The following is a 26,630-nucleotide window of genomic DNA, read 5'->3' as shown; positions in this document are numbered from 1 at the left end:
CTTGTGTACAACCACGCTGCGGTCGTTAATGCCGCGTCGTGAAACTCCCACCGTAAGGCATCAGTGACCTCTACTGGTGGGGGAAAAAAACAACATGGCGCATCGCTGCAATTCTTAGTGATTTAAGCAATTGTTTCGAAGCGCTCTAATTTAGGGGGAGCGACTATTAGTTTAGCGTTTTGTGGAGAAACGTTTGAATTTTTTTTTTCTTTTCTTTTTTTTTTTTTTTCAAGATTTAAATACATTTGGCAGAAATTAAACAATGTCATTGTATTTACATGAGGAGAGGTTTCGGCATCATCTGGGTTGCACCTTGAGAATTTCATTCTTTTATTATTATTATTATTATTATTATTATTATTATTATTATTATTATTAATAATAATAATAATAATAATAACTACGATTTATGACACTTATTAACCATTTCATTAAAAAGAAATGTGTCTGCAATACTGTTTGCAAATGAGCCACATAAAATCCCCAGGATTCTGGGATTAAAGCCACATTTCAGTGTCTGGCTTTCATAGTAGATTAATTAGATATTTAATTTGGTGAAAGTTCTTTCACCAAAATCAATTAGAATTAAGTCAAAATAATATGATGGCTTCTAAACTCCCATATATTAATAAATATCACAGTCGCCTGTCTGGGGAAAATTGTGAGTCTTCAAGCATGTTTAGGGGGTTCAATTTGGGTTCAAAAAGGCATCAGGAGAATAATAATCAGAAAGAAACATTTCAAATATATTACGACCTCTTCCTGACCGACACTGGCAAACCATGTGTTGTTTGGGCTCAGTCCTTAATAATGCAGTATCCACAGTGCACAAGCTAGTGATTATAAATGATGACATGCCAGTACCAAGCCTGGATAAACACAGAAGGGAGTGAGAGCAAGGGCTCCTCCATCCAGTGCAAAACCTATTCCAAATTAAATATGCAAACCAGACCAAGCAGTCATGGGGGCTGTGGGGGAGGTGGCGGATACCGTTATTAATACGGTATATATTGGAGGGGGGTTCAACCAGTACCTCGTTGTCGACTGCTTGTCCAGGTCGTAGGGGAGGTGTCCTTAACATGGAAACCAAAAGCACCCTGTTCCCAGCCACCTCCACTACTCTTCCACTGGCAACCCAAGTTGTTCCTCAGCCAACCAGGACACATTGTCTCTCCAGCATATCCTGAGTCTGCCCCGGGGCCTCCTCCCGGTTGGGCATGCCTGAAACACCTCCCAAGGGAGGTGTCCAGGAGGCATCCTAACCAGATGCCTGAGTCGCCTCAACTGGTTCCTCTCAATGCGAGGGGGCTCTACTCCAAGCTCCTCGCGGATGACCGAACTAAACTTCTCACCCTGTCCCTAAGGGAGAACCTAGCCACCCTGCGAAGGAAACTCAGTTCAGCCCTGTGTATCCGCAACTCATTCTTTGACTGAAAGCTCAAGATCATAGGTAAGAGTCTGGAGGTAAAATTGACCAGAAAATCGAGAGATTTGCCCTCTGATTCAGCTCCTTCTTCGCCACGACAGATTGGTTTAGCGTCCGCATCACTGCCGATGGTGCTCCAGTCTGCCTGTCAATCTCCCTCTCTGTTCGACGGCCACTTGTATAAAATGAATAAGACCCTGAGATACTTGAACCCCTCCACCTGTCGCATGACTTCCCTCTCAACACGGAGTAAGAACTCCACCCTTTTCCAGCTGAGGACCATGGCCTCAGATTTGGAGGTGCTAATCCTCATCCCAGCCGCTTTGCATTCATTCAGGGACTGGCCTCATTCACTCCATACGTGTGCGGCCACTCACTCCATACTCCTGAAGTTGCCCCCACAGAGTGCTGCAGTGCTCAAGGTGGTAAGCCTCCTCCAAGTTCACAAAAATCCCATGTGCCCTCCAGCATCCTCAAGAGAGTAAAGAGCTGGTCCACTGCCCGAAAGACAGGATGAAAACCGCATTGTTACTCCTCTCTCCGGGGTTCAACAATCATCCAGACCGTCAACTCCAGCAGCGTGGAGTGGACTTTACCATGGAGGCTGAAGAGTGTGACCCTCAATAGTTTGAACACACCTTCTGATCCCCCTTTTTAAAGATGGGAACCACCACCCCTGCCCCTCTGATGGTACCGCCCCCGATCTTGAGGTAACCAGGATGGGTTTCATTCACCCCAGGGCTCCACCCCTTGTTGTTAAACTGCCTCTGTGACTTCTGCCCCAGTGACTATAGTATTGGTGGGGGAAAAGTGTAGCCAGACAGCACAGGTGATGGTTGACCGTGAATTTGTGAAAGATAGAAAAAGATTCAGAATGATTAGATTGTGCATTCAGATGACAGAACATCAACTCTCGTTTTTGTACTTTATTTCTCAAATTATTTTTTAGATAACTTAAACGTAACTCATGTTGATTGTTTGGCTGTTTAGTTATATTTCACGCAGGTTATTTGTGTGATGTTTTAGTTGTAAGGTAAGCTATCTAATTGTAATACTTGTTCTTGGGGTAAGATGTAGCATTTTTAACTCAAGCTAAATGTCATGAGTAAACATCACACTTTTTGTTCAGTTTTATTTATCTAAAGTTCAGTGCAAATAAAAGAATCAATGGTCTGTTTTAGCAGAGTTCTGTGTTGGATGCACTTCTGTCACTCATAGGGGTCCCTTGGAAACACAACATCTGGTAGCAGAAGCTGACCCTCTGGATTTAGGATTATATCCAGCATAACTTTAGGGAACATTAGCATGCCCAGCTCTTCACTCAACATTCACACACTTCATTTGGAGCGTGTGTCAGTTTTGCACATGTTTTCTGAAGCACGTGGAACAGTAATACGTACACCACACTCACACGCATGCGCAGCAAGTTTGGCTTTGTAAACAAGAGGATACCCCAATTGAACAGACCACAATGATGGAATTATCGATTTCCCCTTTGATGTAAATGTGTGGCAACACTTAATTAGTCCATACCAGCTGATGCCTACTTATTATTGCCACAGCGTTTGTCACATGGTTTTTTTGTTTGTTTGTTTTGTTTTGGATTTGTTTAGGCCCTGTCACAACCAAAATCAGACAACAAACAAGAGAGATGTACATGCAGATCAGGAGAAAACAATGGAATTTATTTGACACAAAAAAAACTCAAATAGATCCAAATGCAAGAAAACATTTATATAGTTAATTGTGCAGAACAGCATTAAAAGTGATGCAGGGTGTACATGAGTGGTTAATTTAATGTGTGCAAGTGTTGTTGAGCGTATAAAATCAAACAAAAGTATGAGTATGCCACGACAATGCAGGGGAGGCAGCCCTCTGAAGAGAGAGAAACTGACATCACTACCACATCACATACAGGCTCAGAACACTGGGCACAAAAACTACAACTGACGGTTGGTTGTAAGTATAGACAACCAACAGTAGGGGTCAGCACAGTCCCAAATTATCACAATCGTGTGCATGTGGCTCGCATGGTTGTATTGATGGCGTTAATGTTGACCGCTCCTGATGAACGAGGTTATCTCTGTAATCTCTGGTCGCACTGCTACCCTTGAATTACTCTAAATATGAGCTCCTGTGATCATTTAGGAAAAGTAAAATACAAAATCACGGTGAAAGGAAAATAATTAGGCTCAACCGAACATTAGTAAAAGGTACTAATGAGTTTTGCATTACACTCCCAACCTTCCCTCGTTCTGACATGAGAGGAATGGAGATTGTACAAAGCTACATGTTGCTAACACCGTTGTCGGGACACAGCCAACGACGTGCATATTTATACCAAACAATCTATGGCTCCATTCCTGCCAGGTTGCCAGACCACAATTTGTGCAAACTGTCATGGTCCGGTGACTTGCCACTTCCTGTTTTATCTTTGTTAGTCTTGTCTTAATTTGTGCAGTCTCTAATTTAGCTTCCTGTACTACTCAATCTGTTGTCTTGCCACTTCCTGTTTTATTTTGATAGTGTCCTCTTCCCCTTTTTTCTAGTCTTTGCTTCCTGTCCTTGTTTTTTCCTGCTTTTTTCCTGTGGATGATTTTCATGTTGTCTGGCCGCCTGTACTGTTTCCGATTTGATCAGATGAGATATATGTGTGTGTACGTATATATATATATATACATATATATATATATATATATATATATATATATATATATATATATATATATATATATATATATATATATATATATATATATATATATGTATATATATATATATATACATATGTGTGTACATATATTTATAAACAAATATCCTGACACATGCTCAAAAAAGGATGCTAGCGTTAGCTAAAATTATGGTGGCTACATCCCTAAATGCAGAGATGCCTTTTGTTCCTGGAACCAGGTTTCCCAGGAGACAACTAGGTATCGGTCACAGGCTTTATAAATTTTAATTATCACTCAACACTGGCCCCACTCATGCAGTGGGTGCTTAGGTGTTTCTTGCTTCACATGTGTAAAACCTCTTTGTTTTGGTTTACATTCGCTCTCTAGTAATGGAAAAAGAAAAAAAAATCATGTGTTGCCACTTTAATAAGAGGCTTAACTAAACTAACTGAGATTTCAGCTACTGTCAATATGTCCACATTCTCATGAGCACGAGCAAGTACCCGAAATTAAACTGACAGTGGCATCCAGCCCATCCAGCCTCCAAATAATGTGGAATATCTAATTTTCAGTAGGCTGCATGATTTTCCATACTTCATGCTGGTGAGAGCTGACAAACTGTCTGATGCACTCCCAGTCTGCAGGTGCTCATTTTCTTTGATCCGCTGTAGTCCAAGCATAATGACTACTATCCATCCACTTTCTGTCACCACTTATCCTGCAATAAGGCTTGCAGTGGGGCCAAGGGCCTCTCCCCGCTGTTAGGCTGAAGGTGGGATACACCCTGGTCAGGTTGCCACTTCATTGGCCCAACATAGAGAGAAAAGCAACCATAATGGCTACCAGTCCTACTGTAATTTCAGAGAGAATGGCCGTTGTTGTCTATTAAGGCCGCATTACTACTTCGACCTACTTGCAAAATCCATCGATCCATCAGCAACCAAAAGGTCTATTCTGCGCAAGGCTGCTCCGAACAGTGCTATAAAAATACAGTGGGTGCCTGTTTGTACGCATTTTGTCTGCAACTTCATTTGGCCAATTTTGCCAACAAAATTGAATAGAGTTCAAGGATTTCTTGTCTTTACATCAATTTAGACCTAATAGGAAATATATTAATATGAAAAGCTTTATTCCCCATGCCAAAAGAGAAATAAAAAGACACCAGAAAAACTCCTGAGTGAAGATATATTTCATCCATGAAAAGGGTAATTTCATTTTTAAATGTAGATCATCAGTTGACAAATCAAAATGCTGCAAAGAGAAAGCAGCAAATATTGATCTGCAAGGCAGCAACAGACATTTTGTAGATCTATACTTCTTTATTTTATATCACCTTTCCACCCAAAGCTGGAGTCCTAACTCATCTTTTTGCTGTGACACTGAGGATCAATGTTGCACTCTTGGTAAAAATGTTAAGCCTGGTTTCAACTTGTCCAGTTTCTGTTGGCTGCAAACATGACAGACATTCTAGAACGAATGTTTGTCACGTTTGCATGACATAGGTTTGTTTATTCTCATCCCCTCGTGACATGTTCAACAATCCTTGTTCTTGTTGCTTCCCCTCAAAACGCTAAATAGTTCCACAAAGATAGATGATAGTTTGATGCAGGGTACAGTATGTTGTACCTGTGTCAGCTCTCACAATGATAAATACATTTTGGATCTATTGTGACACATTTTGAGAAATTTACTAAAAGAAATGATTTTCAATCCACCATTATATACATATATATTCATCTACCTTGATACATGTGTGATCATGTAATCAACTGCTTTAATATTTGCATATGGTAGTAAACACAATCTAAGGTTGTCTACGAGAGAAACCACAAGAGGATGAATGTAGAAAAGTAGTTTGGCTTTTCTTATCAAGTCACATTGAAAGGTTTATCCAATCCACAACACTGTTGAATGTTACCCCTCTGTTGAAACTGTGATGTTAAAAAAAAGTCTTGTGCTTGAGTTTTTACTCAAGCCATTCTTATCTGGTGTCAGTGACTGCAGATAAAAGTGAACCAGCTACAGTATGTAGTAATTGCACATGATAGATTACACTCATGTTAACATGCATTTCCAACAAGTGTATTAAATATACATGCATAGTACATTTGAAGTTCAGGAATTTTCTTTAAGATTAAGGACAAAAAAAATAATCAAAAATTAAAAATCATTAAAATGAGTGTGTAGTATGAATTTGTATATTAAAGTGTGTGTGTAAAAAAAACAGGCTCTAAATTAAACCAATCACACACACAAAAAACCCACTTCTGATCAATTTCACGATCTCAGCAATTTTAAATGTTCCAGTCACAAGAATGTACAGTACGGAAATACATTGTTTAGTTATTCTAAAAGGTACTGCAATACATAAAACCAAAAACCATATCTCAGCATTTTCTATTTACTTTTTTCTTTTTTGAATCATAATATGTTTTAAACCACATAGTACCTTGGATAAAATAGACCAGATGATGTAAATCACATTGTGCTTTATAGGCAGGTGTAGGTAGGTAGACCAACATAAACTAAACAAAGAAAATTGAAAAAAAAAAAAAAAAAATCTGACAGCATCAGCAAACAACTGACTGTGTTGACAAGAAAAAGTTTTTAGCACCGGCATCCCTGAGAAAAGAGAACTCGGCTTTTACAATTACAAATCATTTAAGCAAATTCAGACCAAAAAAAGTTAGACATGGTTTGATAAAATAGCATTGATATGGACAGTTTCTTCTGATTTAATCAAAATGTATTTATTGTATTATTATTTTTATCATTATTATTATTTTGTTAATTGAATAAGTTATAGCTTAAGCTTACTTGCTCTGGCCCAACCCGAAACAAACAAATTATAAAGTTATACATGGTTATCCCTATTTTTTATTATTATTATTATTATTATTATTATTATTATTATTATTATTATTATTATTATTATGGCCACCTTATTTCAATTTATAGCAATTACCTGCAGCTACTAGAGACTTGGGTTGTTTTTTTGTTTGTTTGTTTTTTTAAAATGTACGGATTTTCATGTGGCGTTTAAACGTAACATTTTGGACACGTTAATTCGCTGTGTTTAGTTGGAAGCATCATGTTGGGGGCGTGGTTTGGAGGGGCGTGGTTTGTATTGCATTTCGCTTCTGCAGTTGGATCCGTCTCGCGCTGAGGGGGCGGTCGGAGAAAACAATATTCTGCCAACGTTGCGTTTAGGAAAAGTCCAGTGTAGACTGGTAAATGTAATTCTCACCCGGTGATTTGCGTTTCCACGCTTTGCTATCGGAGCTCTTCATTTTTCTCACTCAATCAGCTCTTAAACCATAAAATAAAACCCGAAGCTGCTTTTACTTGAAAAGTGTGCCTCGACGCAGCTTTTGCTTGGTTTTGTCGTGTGTGTGTCTGTGTGTCTGTGTGTGACGTCGTGCCCGGATTAAGAGGCGGACTGTAGCAGCGATTAAATCAAACATGGACTGTAAACTGGATGCAGGGATACCGCTTCATCATGTAAACCTCAGGTAACGACGAGTTTTTCCTCCAGTCTTCTGAATCCTCCCTGTCCAAACACCAAACAGTGCTGTACGGACTCCTCGGCTGCCATGCCGGCTGGTTTATCTTCGAAACATCCATTCCCGCTTCATTTGCTTTGCAGCGAACGGTTTAAAAGATGTTTAGTTGTCAAAGTAGTTCGTTATGTGAAGCGCACAGTAGTTGGGTTTATAATCGAGGCTGGATATATAACTTGCTGTGTGAGCTGGCAACCAAGTCAGACTGCCGCCAGAGCAAAACTGATGTGTGCTTTGTGCGTGTGCGGATTAGTTTTACAGGAACACTTAAAATAAATAAATAAATAAATAACTTAACTCGAAATTGTATATATGAAATAAAAAATAATGTATACTATCATTTCTAAAAGTGATATCTTAGTTCATGATACTGTCGTTGCAGAACAGACAAGCCTTCACCCACCTGCATGCGCGTAAAGCTTTTATTCAATAGAGTTCCATATGTATCTGTCATTGCTATTAAATAACAACAACATTGAATAAAATAGATTATCAAACAGCCTTGCATCATCTAACGATTTGGTTCGATCAGTGCCTCAGTAAAATGGATAAAGGTTATATGTGATGTCCACACTTATACAGTATACAGTGATGATGCCCCCAACAAAACCCTTGCACTCATCACCCTTCCAAAACAGGCGTTGAATAGAGTAGATACACTGCTTGCATATTTACTCACGCTGTCTCCTCACACTTCAGCCCCAGCTTTATGTCGCATGCATGATGAAGTCCCATTCATTCATTCATTCATTCATTCCCTTTAATAACTTGGATTGCAGTCTTTTAAAGCTATTGAACTCATTCCACTTCAAGCAAACTTTGCCATTAAGTCAAATTTAGCTTCAGTGGCATGGCGGTGATGACTTTGCCCCCCTACCCCCACGCCGCCACTGTTAGGTTCAAGACTTTTCTCTCTTTATCGGAAATTTTAGTTCACATCTTTTCATCTTTCCATTTTTATGGCGCTATATGCGAAATTATACTTTGTTGGCTTCAGAATGAGCAAATTTTGCTATGCACAAAACGAGAGTAGAAGTGTCACAGCTCCTGATATGTTATGTTTTCCCACTCCTTGTTTACTGACCATGTCGACAGAGAGATCATGTTAATGCATATAAATCTCCTCATCCTCTCTGGCCTCAGAGTCATCCGCCCCCGTCCCCGTCCCCGTCCCCCTTGGCGTGTCAGTAACCAACAGATCATGACTAACGGATGTTGCTTAGCAGTGCTTATGATAAAACCGTCTGCAAAAAAAAAGCTATCATTCATTCTACTTCAGTGGGAGGAAAACCAACCACTGCAGTTCATTTTATCTTTGAAGCACAAGGCTTCATTCCAGAAATTTGGGATTAACTGGAATGGAGCCCCCCCTTTTTTTGTAAATCTTCAGCCATATGGCACCTAGGAGGAGTAGTAAAGGGGGGAGGTGCAGGAAGAGACATGTAGGTCAGCTTGAAACATTGAACACAGCGGTCAACTAATCCCTTTTCTTTTGCTGCTAACAGTCAAGCAAATTCCAATTTTGTGGAAAAACGGTGAGCAATTGAAGTCCTGGAATTGTTGACGGTGTGACGGTAAACACAAAAACAAGCACTGTGGTGTTGCGCCAACTCTCGGCTGGGATATTGTTTACTGAGGAAACAGAGACCTACCTGTGCAAAATGTGTCCCTTTATTATGAATTGGAGATGAATGAATTTTCTGAATGAAGTTTTTGCCACTCATTGCAAAGCAGCACCGTTTTTTTTTTCACTACAGGAAAACTGCTGTTCGGGAACATTTAAAAGCACATATAGACAATATTTGTCATGACGCACTTCATGCTGAAAATGATGAGACGCCAGTGGATTTGTTACAGGGAGTTTGGACTGAATGTTGAATAGCACTGTTCACTAGGAGTCAGTCATGCACGTTTATCGGCTAATGCGCTCACACAGTCTGGTAACGCTAACAAAAACAACATACAGTCCATCCGGAAAGCATTCACAGTTCACACATTGTTATGTTACAGCCGTATTCCAAATTGGATTCAATTCATTTTCTCTTCAAAATTCTACACACTACCCCCCAGAATAACATAAATGTTATTTATTTTTTACTAAGTCATTAGGAATTTAAAAAAAAACAAAAACAGAGAAATCAAATGTTCATAAGTACTCACAGCTGTTCCTGCAACACTTGCACCTTTTGGCAGCAATTACAGCCTCAAGTCTTTTTGAATGGAAAGCCACGAGCTTGGCACTCCTATCTTTGGGAAGTTCTTTGCAGCAGCTCAATCAGGTTCGTTGGGAAGCGTCAATGATGCGCAGCCATTTTCAGGTCTCTCCAGAGATGTTCAGTCGGATTCCAGTCTGGGCCACTGGCTGGGCCACTCAATGACGTTCACAGAGTTATGTCTGAAGCAACTCTTCTGGTAGCTTTCTTTTGGTCACTCTACCATACAGGCCTGATCGCTGCAGAGATGGTTGTCCTTCTGGGAGGTTCTCCTCTCTCCACAGAGGAACTCTGGATCTCTGACTCAAGGGCCGCTGGGTCCTTGTTCATGTCCAATCAAGTGAATTTCCCACAGATGGACTCAAAGGAAGCTGCAGAGACATCTCAAGGTTGATCAGTGGAAACAAGATGCAACTGAGCTCAATTTTGAGCCTCATGGCAGAGGCTGTGAATACTTTTGTACATTTGATTTCTTAGTTTTTATTTTGAATAATTGTGCATGTTTCATTTTGCTATTGGGTGTTTTTGAGGGGAAAAAATAATAATAATAAAAAAATACATATAAAATAAAAATGCATAAACATTTATTTAATCCTTTTTGGAATAAGTCTGTAAAATAAGAAAATGTGCAAATGAACTGTATGATGCATAAATACATTTTACTCCAGCTTTATGAGAAAAAGAAAAAGAGACACTGGAGATAGCACGAGGTCAGACACTCGAGGGGACTCGAGGTCCACCACAGATGGACCACTTGTGGTCAAAGTGTTCTATTAAAGGTTATCCTGGAACAGCCTCCCAGTTGAATTAAAGAGAAACCAAGCAACATTTTTTACTGTAATTACACAGCTGTGGGCTTGCTGTGATGGTAAAATCATCTGTTAGGAGGAGATTGAGGCTCTTTATGCACCCCTCGTAGCTCCTGGCCGAAAACCAGCCCTGCAAAGATCTCATTTCACAAGAAACTATGAGGAACATTTGGACTGCTCCATTAGCATTCCGACACAAACGCACACACCCCGCCAGCCGGCGGCAGAGACCCGCTACTGCCAACCAGCGCTGCATTCGTCGGCCGCAAATGTTTGCGATGGCTGAGCTGAAAATAAAGACCAATGGCTGTAGTTTGAGGAGGTGAAGAGGAGGCGTGAGTGAGTGAGTGAGTGAGTGGTCAAACAAGAGTCAGCCTTGGTCGAGCTTTGGGTGAATGGCATCAGCTCATAGAGGACAAGGCATGCAAAACAGATACAGACCTTTGTCTCCTCGTTTTCCTGTGTCATTGGAAACTCTTTATATTTGCTATCATTTGTAAAGGAAATTTACTTCAATAAGATCTAATGCATGAAATTTGTTAACTTGTTTTTGGCAGATAAGACTGCACCAATACACGCCTTGTAAAGGCATTAAAACATGAAACTTTATGTATATTGTTTAGATAACAATACCCACATGGTTTGACATCCCTCCAGGGACTTCCTCCTCACCAGTTTTTCACAGATTGCTCATGGCCAGGAGGGATGGGTGGAGTGTAAGCTCTAGGTTTTGATGACATTGACGTACACTGAGAAACTATAAGGGGAACTCTTTGGATAAAAGCAGCTCCCAAAACAGCGAAGAAGTGACCGACTTGCATAGTTGTTGCATAGCTGCATCCTCACTGTTTTATATCCTCGCTATTATTATACCCTAATCATTCCGGTATTTTATTTTTGCACTAAATGCATTTTTGCTGCTATGACTGTCTTTGTTCTTTGTCTAAATGTTTAATGCAAAATCCGGCATGTTTACATTCGATTCATCTAAATAAACCTTTTAGTGTTCATCAATGTTCCTTGTCCGTGCCAAATAAACTGATAAAGTGGAATAAATTGTCGCTTGTGGTCATCTGAAGTTTAAGCTATCCATTGGACAAGCAAAAAGTCAAGTGGGTTGCTCTTGTACCCAGAGCAACCATAAAAAAAAAAAAAGACAGATCAGACTAAAATGGAAAGAATAAATATCCTTTCAAAATGATTCACTCTTCATTTTTTGTGATTGTGTCTTTTAAAACATTAAATACTCCTTAAATGATCATACAGTCAAGTGTAAAATGTGTGTAGTGTAATTTCCTGGTATACACGTTGTGGCCTACCTGCATTGCCTCATGCAGTGAATCATTAGGCAAATGTAAAGCTTTACCAAATGACTATAACTACTTTGAATCAAGTTTTTCTGTATATTTCTGACTTCTTTGTTCTTTCTCCCTACATCTGTTTCAGAACCGGGTAAAGGGTATTCCAGCCCATGATGACTGTATCAAGTGGCAGCTGGTAAGAGACGCCAATAGGCATAACTAACAGGATGCCAATCACCAAGGACAATGCTCTCAGCATCCTTGCACTATTTAAGGACTTGCAGTTGGCTCATAATATTCAGTCGGATCAGGTAAGTTTAGACAGTGTCACTTAATCAATTTCACATTATGGAATATCTGCCACTTTTCTTTTGCAGTGAAATGGATTTCATATGTATAGTTTAGACAAGAAATTGGACCGTAAATGTATATTTTTTTTAGATCAAACAGAAAAAAATCTTCAGGGTACACTCCATTTCATTGACTTATTGTACACTTTCTATATTTGTTGAAATAGAACCAGGACGGCAAGAATGAAGGAGGAAGTCAGAAGACAGACGCGACCCTTTGTCTTGCCGCCATTGAAAAGTTAATGGCGTACATTAAGTTTAACCTTATTGAGGGGGACACAACTCAGTCGGTCAGAGCATCCTGCATCAATGGAATAGACGTCGAGGTCCATGCAGTCTCTCTCACAAAAGATAAAGAGGATAGTGAGCTCGGCCTCAGCTTTGGAAACATACCTATTTTTGGAGATCCAGACAGGAGAAAGAACGGGGTCCCAAGAAGACGGAGGGAGCAGGGCCCTGTCATAGATGTGGGATGCATCTGGGTGACCGAGGTGAAGAAGAGGAGCCCAGCAGCCTGCTCGGGAAAGATCAAGTTGAGAGATGAAATACTGTCACTGAATGGGCAGCTGATGGTGGGAGTCGATGTTACTGGAGCCAGGTCAGCGCGTCATTCTTTCGGCACTTTAATGTTAAAGGTACAGTGTGTAAAATTCTGCCATCTCGTGGTTACATTTTAGATGGCAGCGCTCATTCGATCGCACTCCCTCTCCCAAGATTGCCAGTGAGCTACGGTGGCCTGTACACACAAACCTGGATACCTCGTCCGCCTTCTTCATCGTTACTTTATTTGGAGATGCAAGCAGTTACCATATACATGAGAACTGTACACTTTCATTAAGTATGAGAGTGTATACTCAGAGTACACTTAATAAAAGTGTACTGCAATGTTTTCAGTTATTTATGTATTGATGGGCAGTATATTAAGATTTTACCAATATAAGAGTCATAAATTAAGCCGATTTTTTTCACACTGGACCTTTAAATTAATGTGTTATGATGTCCTCAATTATTTGTATTTTTTAGGGGGAGGGGTCAAATTTATAAAATTCTTTTATATATTTATTTTTTAGTTACCTGGCTAACCTGTGCTGGGATGGAGGCTGTATCAACTTCATCATCCTGCGACGGGTCAAACAAAAAGCCCCTTCCCCTCCCTGCGATGTCAGTGCCAGCATCGGTATCCTTGAGGACCAGCAGCACAACGGAGACGTCTCGAAGTGCTGTGACAATTCTGAAAATCACAGACGAAGCCGCAAGTTTGGATTTATTTCCGAACCCTCCTTTGCACAAGACAACACGACAGATTTGAACTATTATGGTGGCAGCAAGTCTTTTGTTCTCACTGATTCTGGTGATCACGGAGGGACTGCCACCATGCCCACACGGTCTCACAGTCAGATGATAAAAAGTCATGTTGACTCATTCAGCAGGGAATCTCCAAGACAGGTAAGATGCAGTCAGTCATAGTCAGACCACTATTTTTAAGACAAATAATTCACAGTAAAAAAAATTCTGCTTTTGACTGCTACCATTTTGTGCAACGTAATGTATTTAAAATAAAAGATAATTTGTTTCATGGGGGACTTTCAAACAGAAAAATAACAGCATGAAGTTGTTGTCATTGTTGTTACAAGTTAAAATCATGAAAAAACTATATAAAAAAAAGGTATAGTCCTACATACTATTTATTAAAAATGACTGTAACATTACTTCTAAGTTTAAAAAATACAATTAATGCATGTATACTAACATTACATACATTCGGAATATTACAAAATACCTTTGAAGAGGGAGCTAAACTTCTAGAATAGTAAAATACAGAGAAAGTGCTGATCAATGCAATGGAATGCAATTAGTTTGTGCAAAATACATGCACCATGTAAGCTGACCAGAAAAGCTGCACATGCAATAGATCATAAGATTTCCTGTTTAAGAAACCCACTCGGACAATACAAGGAAAAGAGCGTTGTCAACGCCAGCAGATGTTGAAGCACAATGAAGAAGAAGAAGACCATTTATTCAACTCATTCACCTACATTTGACCAAAATTTTCTTTCACTTTTTTCTCCCTCTCTCTTTTGTAGCCCAGAAATATAAACTACATCTGGAAGATGCATATAGTTAAAGGTCAAAAACCCCTTGGTATACAGATAACAGGAGGACGTGGCTCCAAGCGTGCTCATCATGGCATCATCATCGCTCATGTGGAAGAAGGGGGCGTAATTGACAGGTACATTTAGTTCAGATACGAACTAAAACGAATGCTTATTTGTATATTTGTATATATGTTTTGCTTATATCCCTTATACGTTATTTAACAGCAAAGGTTAAAATAATGCCAATAACACAAGATATGTTTTTCTTTGTAGTTCATGTGTGAGATAATGTTGTATTTTTGGACTTTTCGTAAAAACAAACTTCAGTCTCAGCCAACATGTGAACTGTGTTCCACAATCTTTGCACACTTGTGTTTTAGGGATGGCCGCCTTCATGCTGGGGATGAGTTGCTCATGATTAACAGTCAATCTTTGGTGGGTCTAACTCATCAAGAGGCTGTTGACGTCCTGCGTTCCACTGCTGGACTTGTCCAGCTGGTGGTGGCTAGTAAGGTACAGCCAAAGAAACACACTGTAAATGCATAAAATGTATTATAATGTATAAGCAGTGGCATAAAGTAACCTTCCAGTAGACATTCTTCTTGGGTCATTTGGACTTTGGATCAGTCACAGTATCCAAAAGGTTAAACTTAGTTTATTATTCAAGCAAAGCTATGACATTTGTCACTGCTGGCTGCTGCTTTGCTTTGCTCTGATCAAGGTTTTCTTTTGGTGGGAGGGGCAACATTTAGCTGCATGTGAAAACTGCCACAACGATCTTAACTCAGAGTAGTTCATCAGATTGTTTCTGGAGAGTCATAACGTTCTTCCAACACTTGTATGGTGGCAACACAGGTGGCAAGTTAAATAAAGAAAAAAGTCAGCTTACGGTAATTTTGTGGAGCCACTAAAGTTGTAAACGGTGATTTCCTTTATCTTTTGTAAACAAGATAACTGATATTCTCATGTGCATGATAATATTATGCCTTGCAATAAATTAGCGACTTGTCCGAGATACCGCCAGCGACTTGGCTGAGATACCGCTACCACAATGAGTGCAGGAGAAGCAGTGATAGAAAATGGATGGAAGCTTTGATTGTCTTGTGTGTGCTTACTTTGTTTAAATATATTTATGTTTTGTAATAATGAATGAAGGTCAGAAGTAGGGCTGCACGATATTAGGAAAACATGCGATAATGCTGTTGTGTGTTGCGATAACGATATGACTCGCGACAACAAATACTTAAGTGTGCGGTGTTCACGTCTTTCTGCGTTGGATTTGCTGGCAACATAGACCGCAGACAATGAGTAGCCTATGCAGACACTGGAAAAAAACAAAAAACAAACAAAAAACATGTTGCTGGTGATTTTAATGAAAGGCAGCCCATATCAAAATGTTACCTGAATGCCGCCTTCATTTACTAATACCCGAAGAGAGCCGTGCTTTGCTGTGAGTCTCGGTAGCTCACAGAGGTGGACAGCTGACGGCTGAGTTTTTTTTTTTTTTATTCGGATGAAATAAAATCTAGATCGACGGAAATTTCCGCAAACCATATTTTGCAGGCCACTAGCACGCAGTGCTCACCGCTAACGTACGAGAGAATATTCGCTGTGGTAGATGTGGACTACGACGGTAGAACCGCCAGTCTTATGTTGTGTATGCTTGTGAATTTGGCAAAGCACGTTTGAGGACCCGTACGGACATTGCGCCGGTGTTGTATCGCGGTTCCGGTTCCTCTTCCTCCACGTTTTCCTCGCATGTCTCTGTCGCTTCCGCCATGACTGCGCCCCCCCCCCCCCTCATTCCTTCCACGTGTTTTGCGACCTCAACCAAAAGCAGTTACTTATAGGCGGGCATCTAACGCAGTAAGGCTCGATCTCATTGGTCACATTTCTTTACATCTCGCGCATGGATGAACGCACGATTTATCGCAGTCTTTATATGTCTAATATGTGTAATTATATGTCAGGAGGGGACTTGAAATTGGGAATTGTGGATTAGTAATGTCTGCGAGCCAGGGTGAGGAACCACTGCAGAGTGGAAGAGAATTAATTGATTCTAAAGAAATATCTCAAGGCTGGTGGCTAACCCTACTAACTCACTTTCTTGCAGGGGGATCCAGACCTGTGTTTCAAACCCTCCCCATCCACCAGTCTGCCCGACTTAGTGAGCACCTGCAGTTCCTCATCCATTTTATCTACGCCTCCCTCCTTACACCTGTACTCCAACTCCAGCACCAGTTTGCACAACGCCTACCTGCCCAACACTGAAAAGGTGCAATTATTTGTTTATGTTCATATTTGTTTCATTTATTTTGAACTGGCTAGTAGAACTGGCGGATAATGAACGTCCACATCAGATGTGATCAATACGGGGGGGGGGGTTGCTAAATTTCTCAAGAAATGGAAGAATCACATCATTCTGCCTGTGTGGCGTTATTATAGTATTGAGAGCATGCCCCAAGTTATTCTTAACTTCAGTAGATCTTTGAATCATCATCATCATCATCATCATCATCATCATCATCATCATCATCATCATCATCATCATCCCACAGCCTATCTCTGCTCCACACAGAAACTTTAACAAAGAAGATTTCCACCAAGATTCCCTCTTGCAGTCTCAATCATCTTGGTCATTAAATAACCACCCTAGTTGTATTTATTTGAGATCTGTAATCTAAGAATCTGTACTGTATTTGTGCATTGAGCATGAGCCAAACTATCATTTAATAAATGTAATTGAACTTGACTGTGTTTTGTTTTTTTTCCCAGTCAATGAATCTTGACCAAGTGGAGGAATGCAACAAAGAGGTACAAAAGGACTCTTTGGGAAGATCAACGCCGCTGACGCTCGACAGCCAGTCCCAGGGTTGGTAATTCAGTGGGGGAATGTTTTCAGTAAAATGCAAAGGCATCTATTGGGACAAATGACAGAACTCACTATCATAGTCTGTGTGTGTCCAGGCACTCGGGGTCTGTGCAAATGAGGGATGGCAATCTCAATTTCAGTAGAAAATTTGAAAATGTTGATTGACGTTAGTATGCATATGCAAGCATCAGAAAGGGACGTTTGCTTTAATAGGGATTGAATGGATCAACAGTGGCACTATAGTACCCCATAATTAATACACTGTAAGTAACGACATAAATGAACTGATGCCAAGCTTGATAAACGTGTTGTTTTGGGGTTGTTCAGGCAGTCTTATGAATGTTTAAATCCATCCATTCATTGGGAACCAATCCCAAGAATCATTATCACCAAGGATGCAATACAGGAAATTACACTTGACTGAGTTTTAATACAGCCATTAAACCTGGACCAAGTGCAAATGAGTGGCTTCGGGTCATTAATCGAAGGGCAGAGTTTATGATGGTTTCCGCACATGACCCTAGAAATGTATGGAGATACTGCAAATGAAATACCTGCTTTTCCACTAAATATGAACGGATGACGTTGAAAAAGGATTTTCAACTATGGCTGTTTTTTGGGGGTTTTTTTTTCATCCTTGTCTCCGTCAGTCATCATGGCTGTCAACAGAATAATGTTTCTACCAGGTAGTTTCAGCCTCCTTGACCAGGGTGTCTCTGCTTTGCCCTAGTACACTGCAGTCAGCAGCCCAGCACTGCTTATTGCTGACTTAAAGATAAGATGAAGCAGCCTGTTAGATTATTTGCAGCATTTCAGAGAGCAACAAGAACCAGAGAGAGAGATAAAGGGAAAGGATAGGAAACTATGCAGAACTGGAATATCTAATTCAGTTGTTATGCGTTCAGTTGTCTGTCTTCTTTGGCATTTCAGCACTAAAAATATCAATTCAAGGGGGTACAGAACGCTTGCTGCTTATTGTTTTTGCACTATTTATCAAGTATAACTGTTCATGCACATTATGTTGTTTTTGATACTGTGGTGCGTACATTGTTGTTGCATGAAAAAAAAAATACACATTTTTAAAATGTATTAATGGTGACTGGCCTTCAGAGGACTTAATTAGTTTGTTCTACCGTCTCAGGGGAGAGCAGTCACCCGGAACTAGTGAGTGAGGATGATGAGCCGTTTATGGATAAACAAGGAAGAAGCCATGCAGCAGCAAATAAACCTTCACCTGGTGCGCGGAAGCACTCATTACCTCAACAAATAGATTTGAATGGGCTAAGACAGGTCAGTAAATTCCTTTCATTGTTTTTTTTATTATTTTCTATTGATTGTGACACTCCTGAACAATATTTTCAGACTGGCAGAGAAATGACTGCAACATTTCAACTGGACCAAACTGGACCAAAAGACAAAAATGCTTTTAAACTTACCTGGGGGGGGGGGGGGGGGGGGGGTCAGCTCAAAAACTGGCTTCCGTGTCATTTTCTTACAGTTCTTCTCACTGTCATGACAGGAAAAAAGGAAAAGCCAAAACTTTTTTTTAAGGTTTCAAAATGCTGTGTTAGTCTCCTGCTCCAGTTTCATCATTTAATCTTTTGCATTTGAAGCCCTACTTGCAACCAGTTTACATTCAGCGTCTTTTCCCAGTCTTATGTTACTTTCTCTGGATCAAATTTATCTGTAGCTGTGTTGTTATTCACGAATATACATGTGTAATATATATGTGTTGATATAAAGCTGCACACTTGAAAGTAAGTTTGCAGAAAAGTTAATGTTACCCTTAAATCTCCTGCGAAAATACAAATTAAAGTGGAATAAATGATTGTTCATTCTATTCCTCACTGTAAAAACACAAGACATGTACACTACGCATCCTCGACAGAGAATAAACATTCAAGTGATTCCACAGCAGCACTGCTTGAGGATGCTATTTAGCAAGGATACAGCGCTGCTGATTCAGGGTTTTAGTGCCTTGGATGAAAGATGTTTAAAAACCACTGGAGTCAAATGATACTTTTAAACTCTTAAAAGAAGTAATCACAGTTCAAAACACTTGTTGCCCTCATATATTCAGTTCATATTTCCCAAATGTTTATTTTTTTTTTTTTATTTCAATCTTTGTACACACCTCTCTTTTAGGATTATAATATGATTAAGAAATCGACCCGCTCACTGAGCACCATTCAAGTTGAGTCTCCATGGCGACTGGCAAAGCCATCCTTCATCTCCACTCTAGTGCTAATCAAAGGTCATGGAAAGGTAAGCGCCTCACTCTTTGTGTGGGTGGTAACAGCTCACAATAAGATATGACAGTGTTTGATATGGTAAAAAAAAACATTTGCATTTTGATGATATGTTTTTATTAGCGGCTCTCCTGACCAAAGCTGACAATCGTGCTATTCCGTTAGCGGCATCATCATCATCAGACATTTTACACTCAACATTTTAAAGTATGACAGCTTTATAATGTGCTCCTTTGTTTTGTTTTTAATTGTAGTATGTTGATGCCCTCGTTCGCCTCAAAACAAAAGCCTCTAAATAATTGATAGATGTCGACAGCGGACAACTTTACGACAGAACAGACATCTGGGAGAGGATGAAAGTCAAAAGTTTTATTCAGTCAGCTGATTACGATAATTGGATTTGCTAATCTAGAAATCTACAAACAATTGCATTGCATTGAAATAGGAATTATTATGTTTATATATTTAAAAAATTAACACATTAGCGAGCTGTTTGTATACATTAGTATGAACCAAATAAAATAAAATGCGCAAATTGAGGAGTGGCTTTTTTTAAATGAGCAGCAGTCTTCACATATTCTGCTGAAGCTTCTGCTGATTGGATTTTTGAGCCCAGCATGTACCAATTACTTCTTTCTGTTTATGGAGTTTTTCCATGTTCTGATGATTTGGGTTCATTGGTCTTCCCATTAAGGTAGCGAGGATAGTGCTCCGGCACCCCTGTAACGCTAAGAGCAGATTAATCAGCGACAGGATATGGATGGATGTTGATGCAAAAATATTTGAGCCTCACCAGGTCTTGTCGTACAAAATGTCCTGTGTATTTTTTTTTTCAGGGCCTGGGATTTAGTGTTGTCGGTGGCCAAGACTCGGCGCGCGGTCACATGGGGATTTTTGTCAAAACTATTTTCCCTAATGGAGCTGCAGCAGCTGATGGGCGACTGAAAGAGGGTAACCACCGTCATTACTCTGTCTCAATATCTTGAGACGCGACTCAGGAAGAATGATTAAAGGTCAAGTGGGTAATATTTGGAGATTTTGAAGAAGAGACAGCGACATCAAGTGGTTACATCTTAGATTGCAGTGTCTTTCACTCTTTCCTTCTCCTGAGTTTGCCAGTGAGCTACGGTGGCCTGCACACCCAGACCTGGATACCTCGGCCACCTTTTCTCTTGTTGGTTTATTTGAGGACGCAAGCGTTCAGGCAGTTGGATTGTCCACAACAGGCTTCCTTAGAAATATGGCACCTAACTAGGAGCAAGACCTTTGCTATACGTATATTGTTATGTATATATGAGAACCGTTCTAAGGGCAGGAAAACCAAATTACTTTTGGTACTGCGATTAAACACATTTCTGAATGTATTTATGGGTAGTATAATAAACTTTCACCGATATAAAAATCATAGATCGAGCCAAATATTACACACACTGGACCTTTCAATAAAAACATGTAAGCCTTGACGCCCATTGAGTTTACCTGTCTTGACATTTGTTTTTAGGTGATGAGATTCTTGAAGTGAATGGAGAGTCTCTGCGGGGACTGACACACCAACAGGCCATTCACAAATTCAAGGTGAAGAGCCTGAAAACACACACACACACACACACACACACCTTTACCTGCACACGGTCAAGTCAAGTTTTTGTTTTTCGTTGTTCGTTGTTTTTTTTTTAAGGAAATTTCTTTTTTTTGACACAATTTCAATTTAAACCACACTCAATATTTTTAACAGCAACTAAAAAAGGGATTGGTGGCACTGACGACGCAGACTCGCCTGCGCAGCCCCAGCCTAAGTCGCTGCCGCACGCCCACCGTCCACGGCTGCGGCGGAGGAACACAGACGCCGTCGGGCTGTGAGGAAGCTGACGACGCCAGAGGCCTCTGTCAGAGTCCAAGAGACTGCGTCGTCATGGAGGTTGCACTCAAAAAAGGTCAAAGAGGAAAAGATGAACGTGATCTTGATTGAATTTTGCAACGTTTGACGACGTGAACGATTTGAAACGGTCACAGGTGAGTGACGCAGAAATGTTTTTTTTCCAGAACCTGGTGTCGGTTTGGGGATCGGGATTTGCAGCCTGACCCTGAAGACCTCCGCTCCTGGCATCTACATCCATAGTTTGGCACTGGGATCTGTGGCAAAGATGGATGGCAGACTCAGGTAAAACTTACACGTACATTATTATTCGATTTTTGTGGTGTAATGAGCCCTTAATGCAGATAAAGGTAGCATTTCTCTCCACCAGAAAACCTATTAAAAAATCTTTGACCTCACTTGAGGGCATCATTTTGCAGTAATGTGACCAAATGAACTCTCACATCATGCACTGCATTCTCTTGCATGGGCTGTGCTGTTGTCATTGGACATCATAATGACATTAAAAGTAAGTGAGTTAGCTGGAAGACGGTGACTTCACACCAACATCTCAATAAATATGGCATAAATACTGTAATGTGTGTCCTAATGACTCATGGTTACAATCCTTGTGTACATTAGGGAAAAAACGGGGGCAATATGGTTATATGAGTATACAATCATCAATCGATCCATCGATCCAAACTGCTTTGTCCTGCACTCATGGTCACAGTCACTGGGAAGCCAGGGTGACAACCTGGACAAGTAGCCAGTTCAACACAGGGCCACATTGAATCAGAAATGACCATTCACACTCACACGCACGCACACACACACACACACACACACACACACACACACACACACACACACACACACACACACACACACACACACACACACCTATAGTCAATTGAGGTTTCCCAAGTAGGAGATAATCCGTTTTTGGACTGTGGGAGGGAAGTCAGTGTACCTGGAGAGAACCCACACAAACACATGGACACGCCACACAGTGACCTTGCTGTGAGGCGACAATGCCACAAAAGTCATTGACGAAAACCATTGTATTAAATGTTAAGTGTGTAACAATGGGAGATTTTGAAGACAAAACAGCGACATCAGGTGGTTACATTCTAGATTGCAGCGTCTTTCACTCTCCCTCTCCCCTTCCTGAGCTCGCCGGTGAGCTACAGTGGCCTTCGCGCCCAAACCTGGATACCTCGTCCTCCTTGTTCTTCTTTGGTTTCTTTGAAGACGCGAGCGTTCGCACAAAGTACAAAATGTGCAGCTGGATTGTCCACGCCAGGCTTCCTTAGAAATATGGCAGTGCAAGATGGCAACTAACTGGGAACAAGACTCTTGTTCTATGTATATTCTTATATATAAAGAATGAACAACTGTTCTAAGGGTAGGAATACCAAATTACTTTTATTGTACTGTGATTATACACTTTTATGAATGTTTTTTTATAGGCAGTTTATTAAGCTTTCATTAATATATAAATCGAAAATCAAGCCAGATATGGCACACTGGACCTTTAAAGCAAGAGTGCGTGCCACTCAGGTTGTAGGTCTGTGTGACTTTAACTTGGGAAATGAGTTGTACCTGTGCAACCAGTGGTTAAAAACAAAAGGCCTGCACGTGTTTATGGATAGCCAAATGTCACAATGTACATTTTTCCATTTTCATATCAGTCTGTTGTTCTTACAAAGCGCTGTCAAAATCACTTCACTCATGCTTCTCCTCAGGAAGGGCGATCAGATCCTGGAGGTGGACTCAGTTAGTCTTCATCACGCTGCTCTCAGTGAGGCCCATGCTGTCCTCCGTGATTGTGGCCCAGGACTGGTCAGGCTTGTAATAAGTAGGCACCGCGACCACAAGGTAGGACTGCGAACTGTCTGTCCAATTCTCTTTCACAAATATTTGACTCTGTTCTATTGTGTCATGCCAAACATCTCACCACTAAACTCTTTTATTGAACAATGACACCAAAAACAAACTAGTAATGATTGCACAGGCTTAATATAAAGGGTTGCCTGCTCGTGGCTTTACTTTTTAACCCACATTTAAAATTTGATGTGACGTCGTAATCTGGCTGGTGACATGACAACATTGCCATCTAGTGGAGGACAAAAAGAAAACAGACGCAGAACAAACGTTGAGCTCTGCCTGTCTCACATTTAGTCCACATTTAATACATTTATTATTACATTTTTATTTTTCTTGTCTGTTTCAGGTGGTAGAAGTTGAAATGGATAACATCATCCCTCAATCTTCCCCGGGGGAAACATTAAGCAAAGGTGATGGTCAAAGGTCCAAGTATAAGGCTTTACAATGCTGTATTCTTCCCTTCTCCTGCAGAGTGCAGACACTCGTATGTTCCTCATTCCTCTGACTGTCGGTGCTTCTCGCCTCGTCTCCTGTAGGCACATCTAGCAAGAGCGCTCCCCTGTTAACCAATGGCAGAGAGGAGGACAACTGTGCTCTCAACTGGACCATGATGAAATTCCTCGAACCTTCCAGCCAAGTAAGAAACCGTGCGCTAACTCGGATCAACTTTGTGCCGCTCAGGTGGCGAAAACTGAACCTCAGTTCAATTTGATGCTGTTACTTGTGTTGCAGGATTCCCTGGATTTGGAGGCAGAGCTGTTTCAGTACTTCTCTCAAAGTGAACCTGGCCATTCGCCTCTTTCTGAACTCTTGCTGATGAGCTCCAAAGCAGATGAGGCGCTTCATCCAAGCAAGAACCTAGCGCAGCAAAACGGTATCGCTTCATGTATTTTGCAGTGCCTCGCTTGAAAACATTTAAAGCATATTTCCATACTAGTGAGCCGCATTCCCTGCTTTTATCTGCTTTTCACAGATATCAACAGTGGCGCCAGGACGTCCCAAGCCGAGAGCCCTGTTCCCTTTCATCCGTGTGGTCTGTTAGCAGCAGGGGGGCTCAGCGATGACGACGACTCCAACGACGCTAGCAACTGCGATTCTTTCCACAGGTCGACAGAAACCTCTGTCGGATGTAAAACCACATCTGTGTTTGCGTCACCGTCGGATGTGGACGGCGATGGCGAAGACGACGAGGATTCACAGAACACCCGGAGTCTTCACGGGCCTGAAACAAACTGCGGCACTTTGCCGCAGCGTCGGGAAGAAATCGAAGCTCAGTCCGATTTACCGCAGTCTCAGTCCAAGCCGGCCGACCCGAAAACAGACGCAGCTTCTCTATCCAGTAGCTTTCTCGGCCTGGGTTTAAACCCCAGGCCGGCCGAGTGGAGTTGGTCCCCGGAGCTCGATCACCGAGCAGTGGTCGAGTTCAAAAGCCTGATGAGGAAGAAGGGCTTGAGCATGGCCCAGCAGCAGTGCTGCCACATTGACGAAGCATCCTGCTCCGGGCACTGCCGAACGCCCCTCCTCCGGGACCCCAAGGTGAACCCTGCCAGCGAGCTCGGCGGTGGGGCCCACTCTGTCAACACTGTGACTCTACGCAGAAGAGCGGACGAATCGTTCGGGATCAATGTGGAAATGACGCCGCGTCCTCTGAAAGTCGTCGTCACCAGGTTAAACCCTGGAGGTGCTGCTGGAAGGGTACGTCTCACTGGCCACGTATTGATATATTCACCTACTGACAACCATGCCATTGAAAAGCAGCTCATTTATCGAGGTTTAAAAACAAAAAAAATTTACGGAAGCGTATTGCATTCACTTGGCCAATAAAAAAAATCTCTGTTTTTCAGTGTAATTATTTCTGTTCTTCGTTTTTCGTGCTAATATTTTTTTGTTTTCCTGAGTATTTTTCCCCCTCTTTTCTGTGTTTTTCGTGCAAATTTTTTTCAGCCCTGTTTTTCGTGAAAAAAAATTTCCGCCCTGTTTTTCGTGAAAAAAAGTTAGAAAACAGTAGACAGGTGACTCTACGGCATGGGTGTGCTCTACGGTGGTGACACACGCGACCGTGTCCCTCACATGCCTCATCTTCTTCTCTCTATGGTACCGGGTCAGCGCAGGGTACGGTGGATCATGTTGTTCTTTTAGACAATAGATTTTATTCTTAAACTGTAAGTGTAGGGCAGTTGCCTAACTAGACCAGTAGATGACGCTAGGGCGGGAAAAAATAGCACAAAAAGCAGAAACAATTACACTGAGAAACTGAGATTTTTTTATTTGCCAAGTGAATGCAATACGCTTCCCTAGATTTTTTTAAATTTTTAACTTGAATTAATTGTTGCGTCTTTGATGTGTAAACTAAATGTGATTCTGTTTGTTTTCCTTCAACCCAGTTATCGCCTGGTTCGCTCTGTCCTGGAGACGAGATTGTAAGAATGGGAGACAAGTTGCTGTCCTCCTGCAGCTACCAGGAGGTATGGGAGCAAATAATGAACCCTCCCATGGAACTGTCTCTGGATGTGAGGAGAGCAGCCTCAGGTAACAATTGGATTTGTTTCATTTTAATTCTTGTTTTTTTTCCCCAATGTCAGTGTTAATACTATTTTACCATGAAAGTAGAACTGAAAAAATGTGACAATTTTTTTTATTTTATTTTTTCCAACCATGTTTTTCCAGGTTTTGATTCTACTGGACCTCTCAGGACTGACAATAGTCCAAGAAAAACAACCTTCTAACTTACACTTCAAGAAAATGAAGTGGAAAAAATCTTATCTCTTAATTCTGATGTACAAAAATATTACATTCTGATGTACAAAAATATGTTTCCTATACAATCAGGTTTTATATATATATATATATATATAACTGAAGCTGTGCTTCTAAAAGCTACTTGTAGCTGTTTGAGGGCCACGTCTTTTTTTTTTTACTATTGCATTGTAGTCATAGTACTTGATATTTTATCCATAGGCCACATTGCATCCCATTAAAAAACATCAGTTCAACTGAGACGTCAAGTCTTGCCAGTATTATTTAGGAGTGGTTAAAGAAACACAAGTTTGTTTGATTCCCTTAAAGCAAAACTGTCATTGTGGCATTTGTTTTTGTTTGTCTTTTTGTTTTTGTTTATCTTGCGCACCTTAATGGTCCAGGTTGACATACTGTACAAAAACTGCTGTAAACATACAAGCGAGGAGAGGATCGGATCACTATTTTTTATATATATTGTTTTTGATTCTGGTGCAGATTTACTAAGATTTGTTGTATGGATTTTGGTGAATGGCACAATTGTTTTTTTTACTGTATCATCACCAGCTATGGAAATGAAGTCGATGCAGACTTCTGATTC

The 26,630-nt window shown here is 40.8% G+C and overlaps 1 protein-coding gene across 1 annotated transcript; it reads left to right on the top strand.

The window, feature by feature from the left end:
- Positions 1–12,143: 12,143 nt before the first annotated feature.
- On the top strand, positions 12,144–26,082 carry pdzd2 (PDZ domain containing 2). The gene is made up of 20 exons (XM_076047188.1): positions 12,144–12,292; positions 12,499–12,929; positions 13,402–13,777; positions 14,416–14,561; positions 14,808–14,940; positions 16,541–16,702; positions 17,203–17,299; positions 18,441–18,589; positions 19,445–19,564; positions 20,385–20,499; positions 21,050–21,123; positions 21,284–21,482; positions 21,592–21,709; positions 23,152–23,284; positions 23,640–23,703; positions 23,830–23,930; positions 24,026–24,167; positions 24,267–24,988; positions 25,678–25,822; positions 25,961–26,082. The coding sequence occupies exons 1-20, from the start codon at positions 12,209–12,211 to the stop codon at positions 26,017–26,019; spliced, it is 3,570 nt and encodes a 1,189-aa protein (XP_075903303.1). The 5' UTR covers positions 12,144–12,208; the 3' UTR covers positions 26,020–26,082.
- The last annotated feature ends 548 nt before the right edge of the window (positions 26,083–26,630 follow it).

Source organism: Nelusetta ayraudi, unplaced genomic scaffold (assembly GCF_046127955.1).
Source record: "Nelusetta ayraudi isolate G7.1 ecotype Tasmania unplaced genomic scaffold, CSIRO-AGI_Nayr_v1 ptg000092l, whole genome shotgun sequence".
Lineage (NCBI taxonomy): Eukaryota > Metazoa > Chordata > Actinopteri > Tetraodontiformes > Monacanthidae > Nelusetta > Nelusetta ayraudi.
Note: the sequence above shows the minus strand (reverse complement) of the source record. Positions and strands in the feature narration are given on the sequence as shown.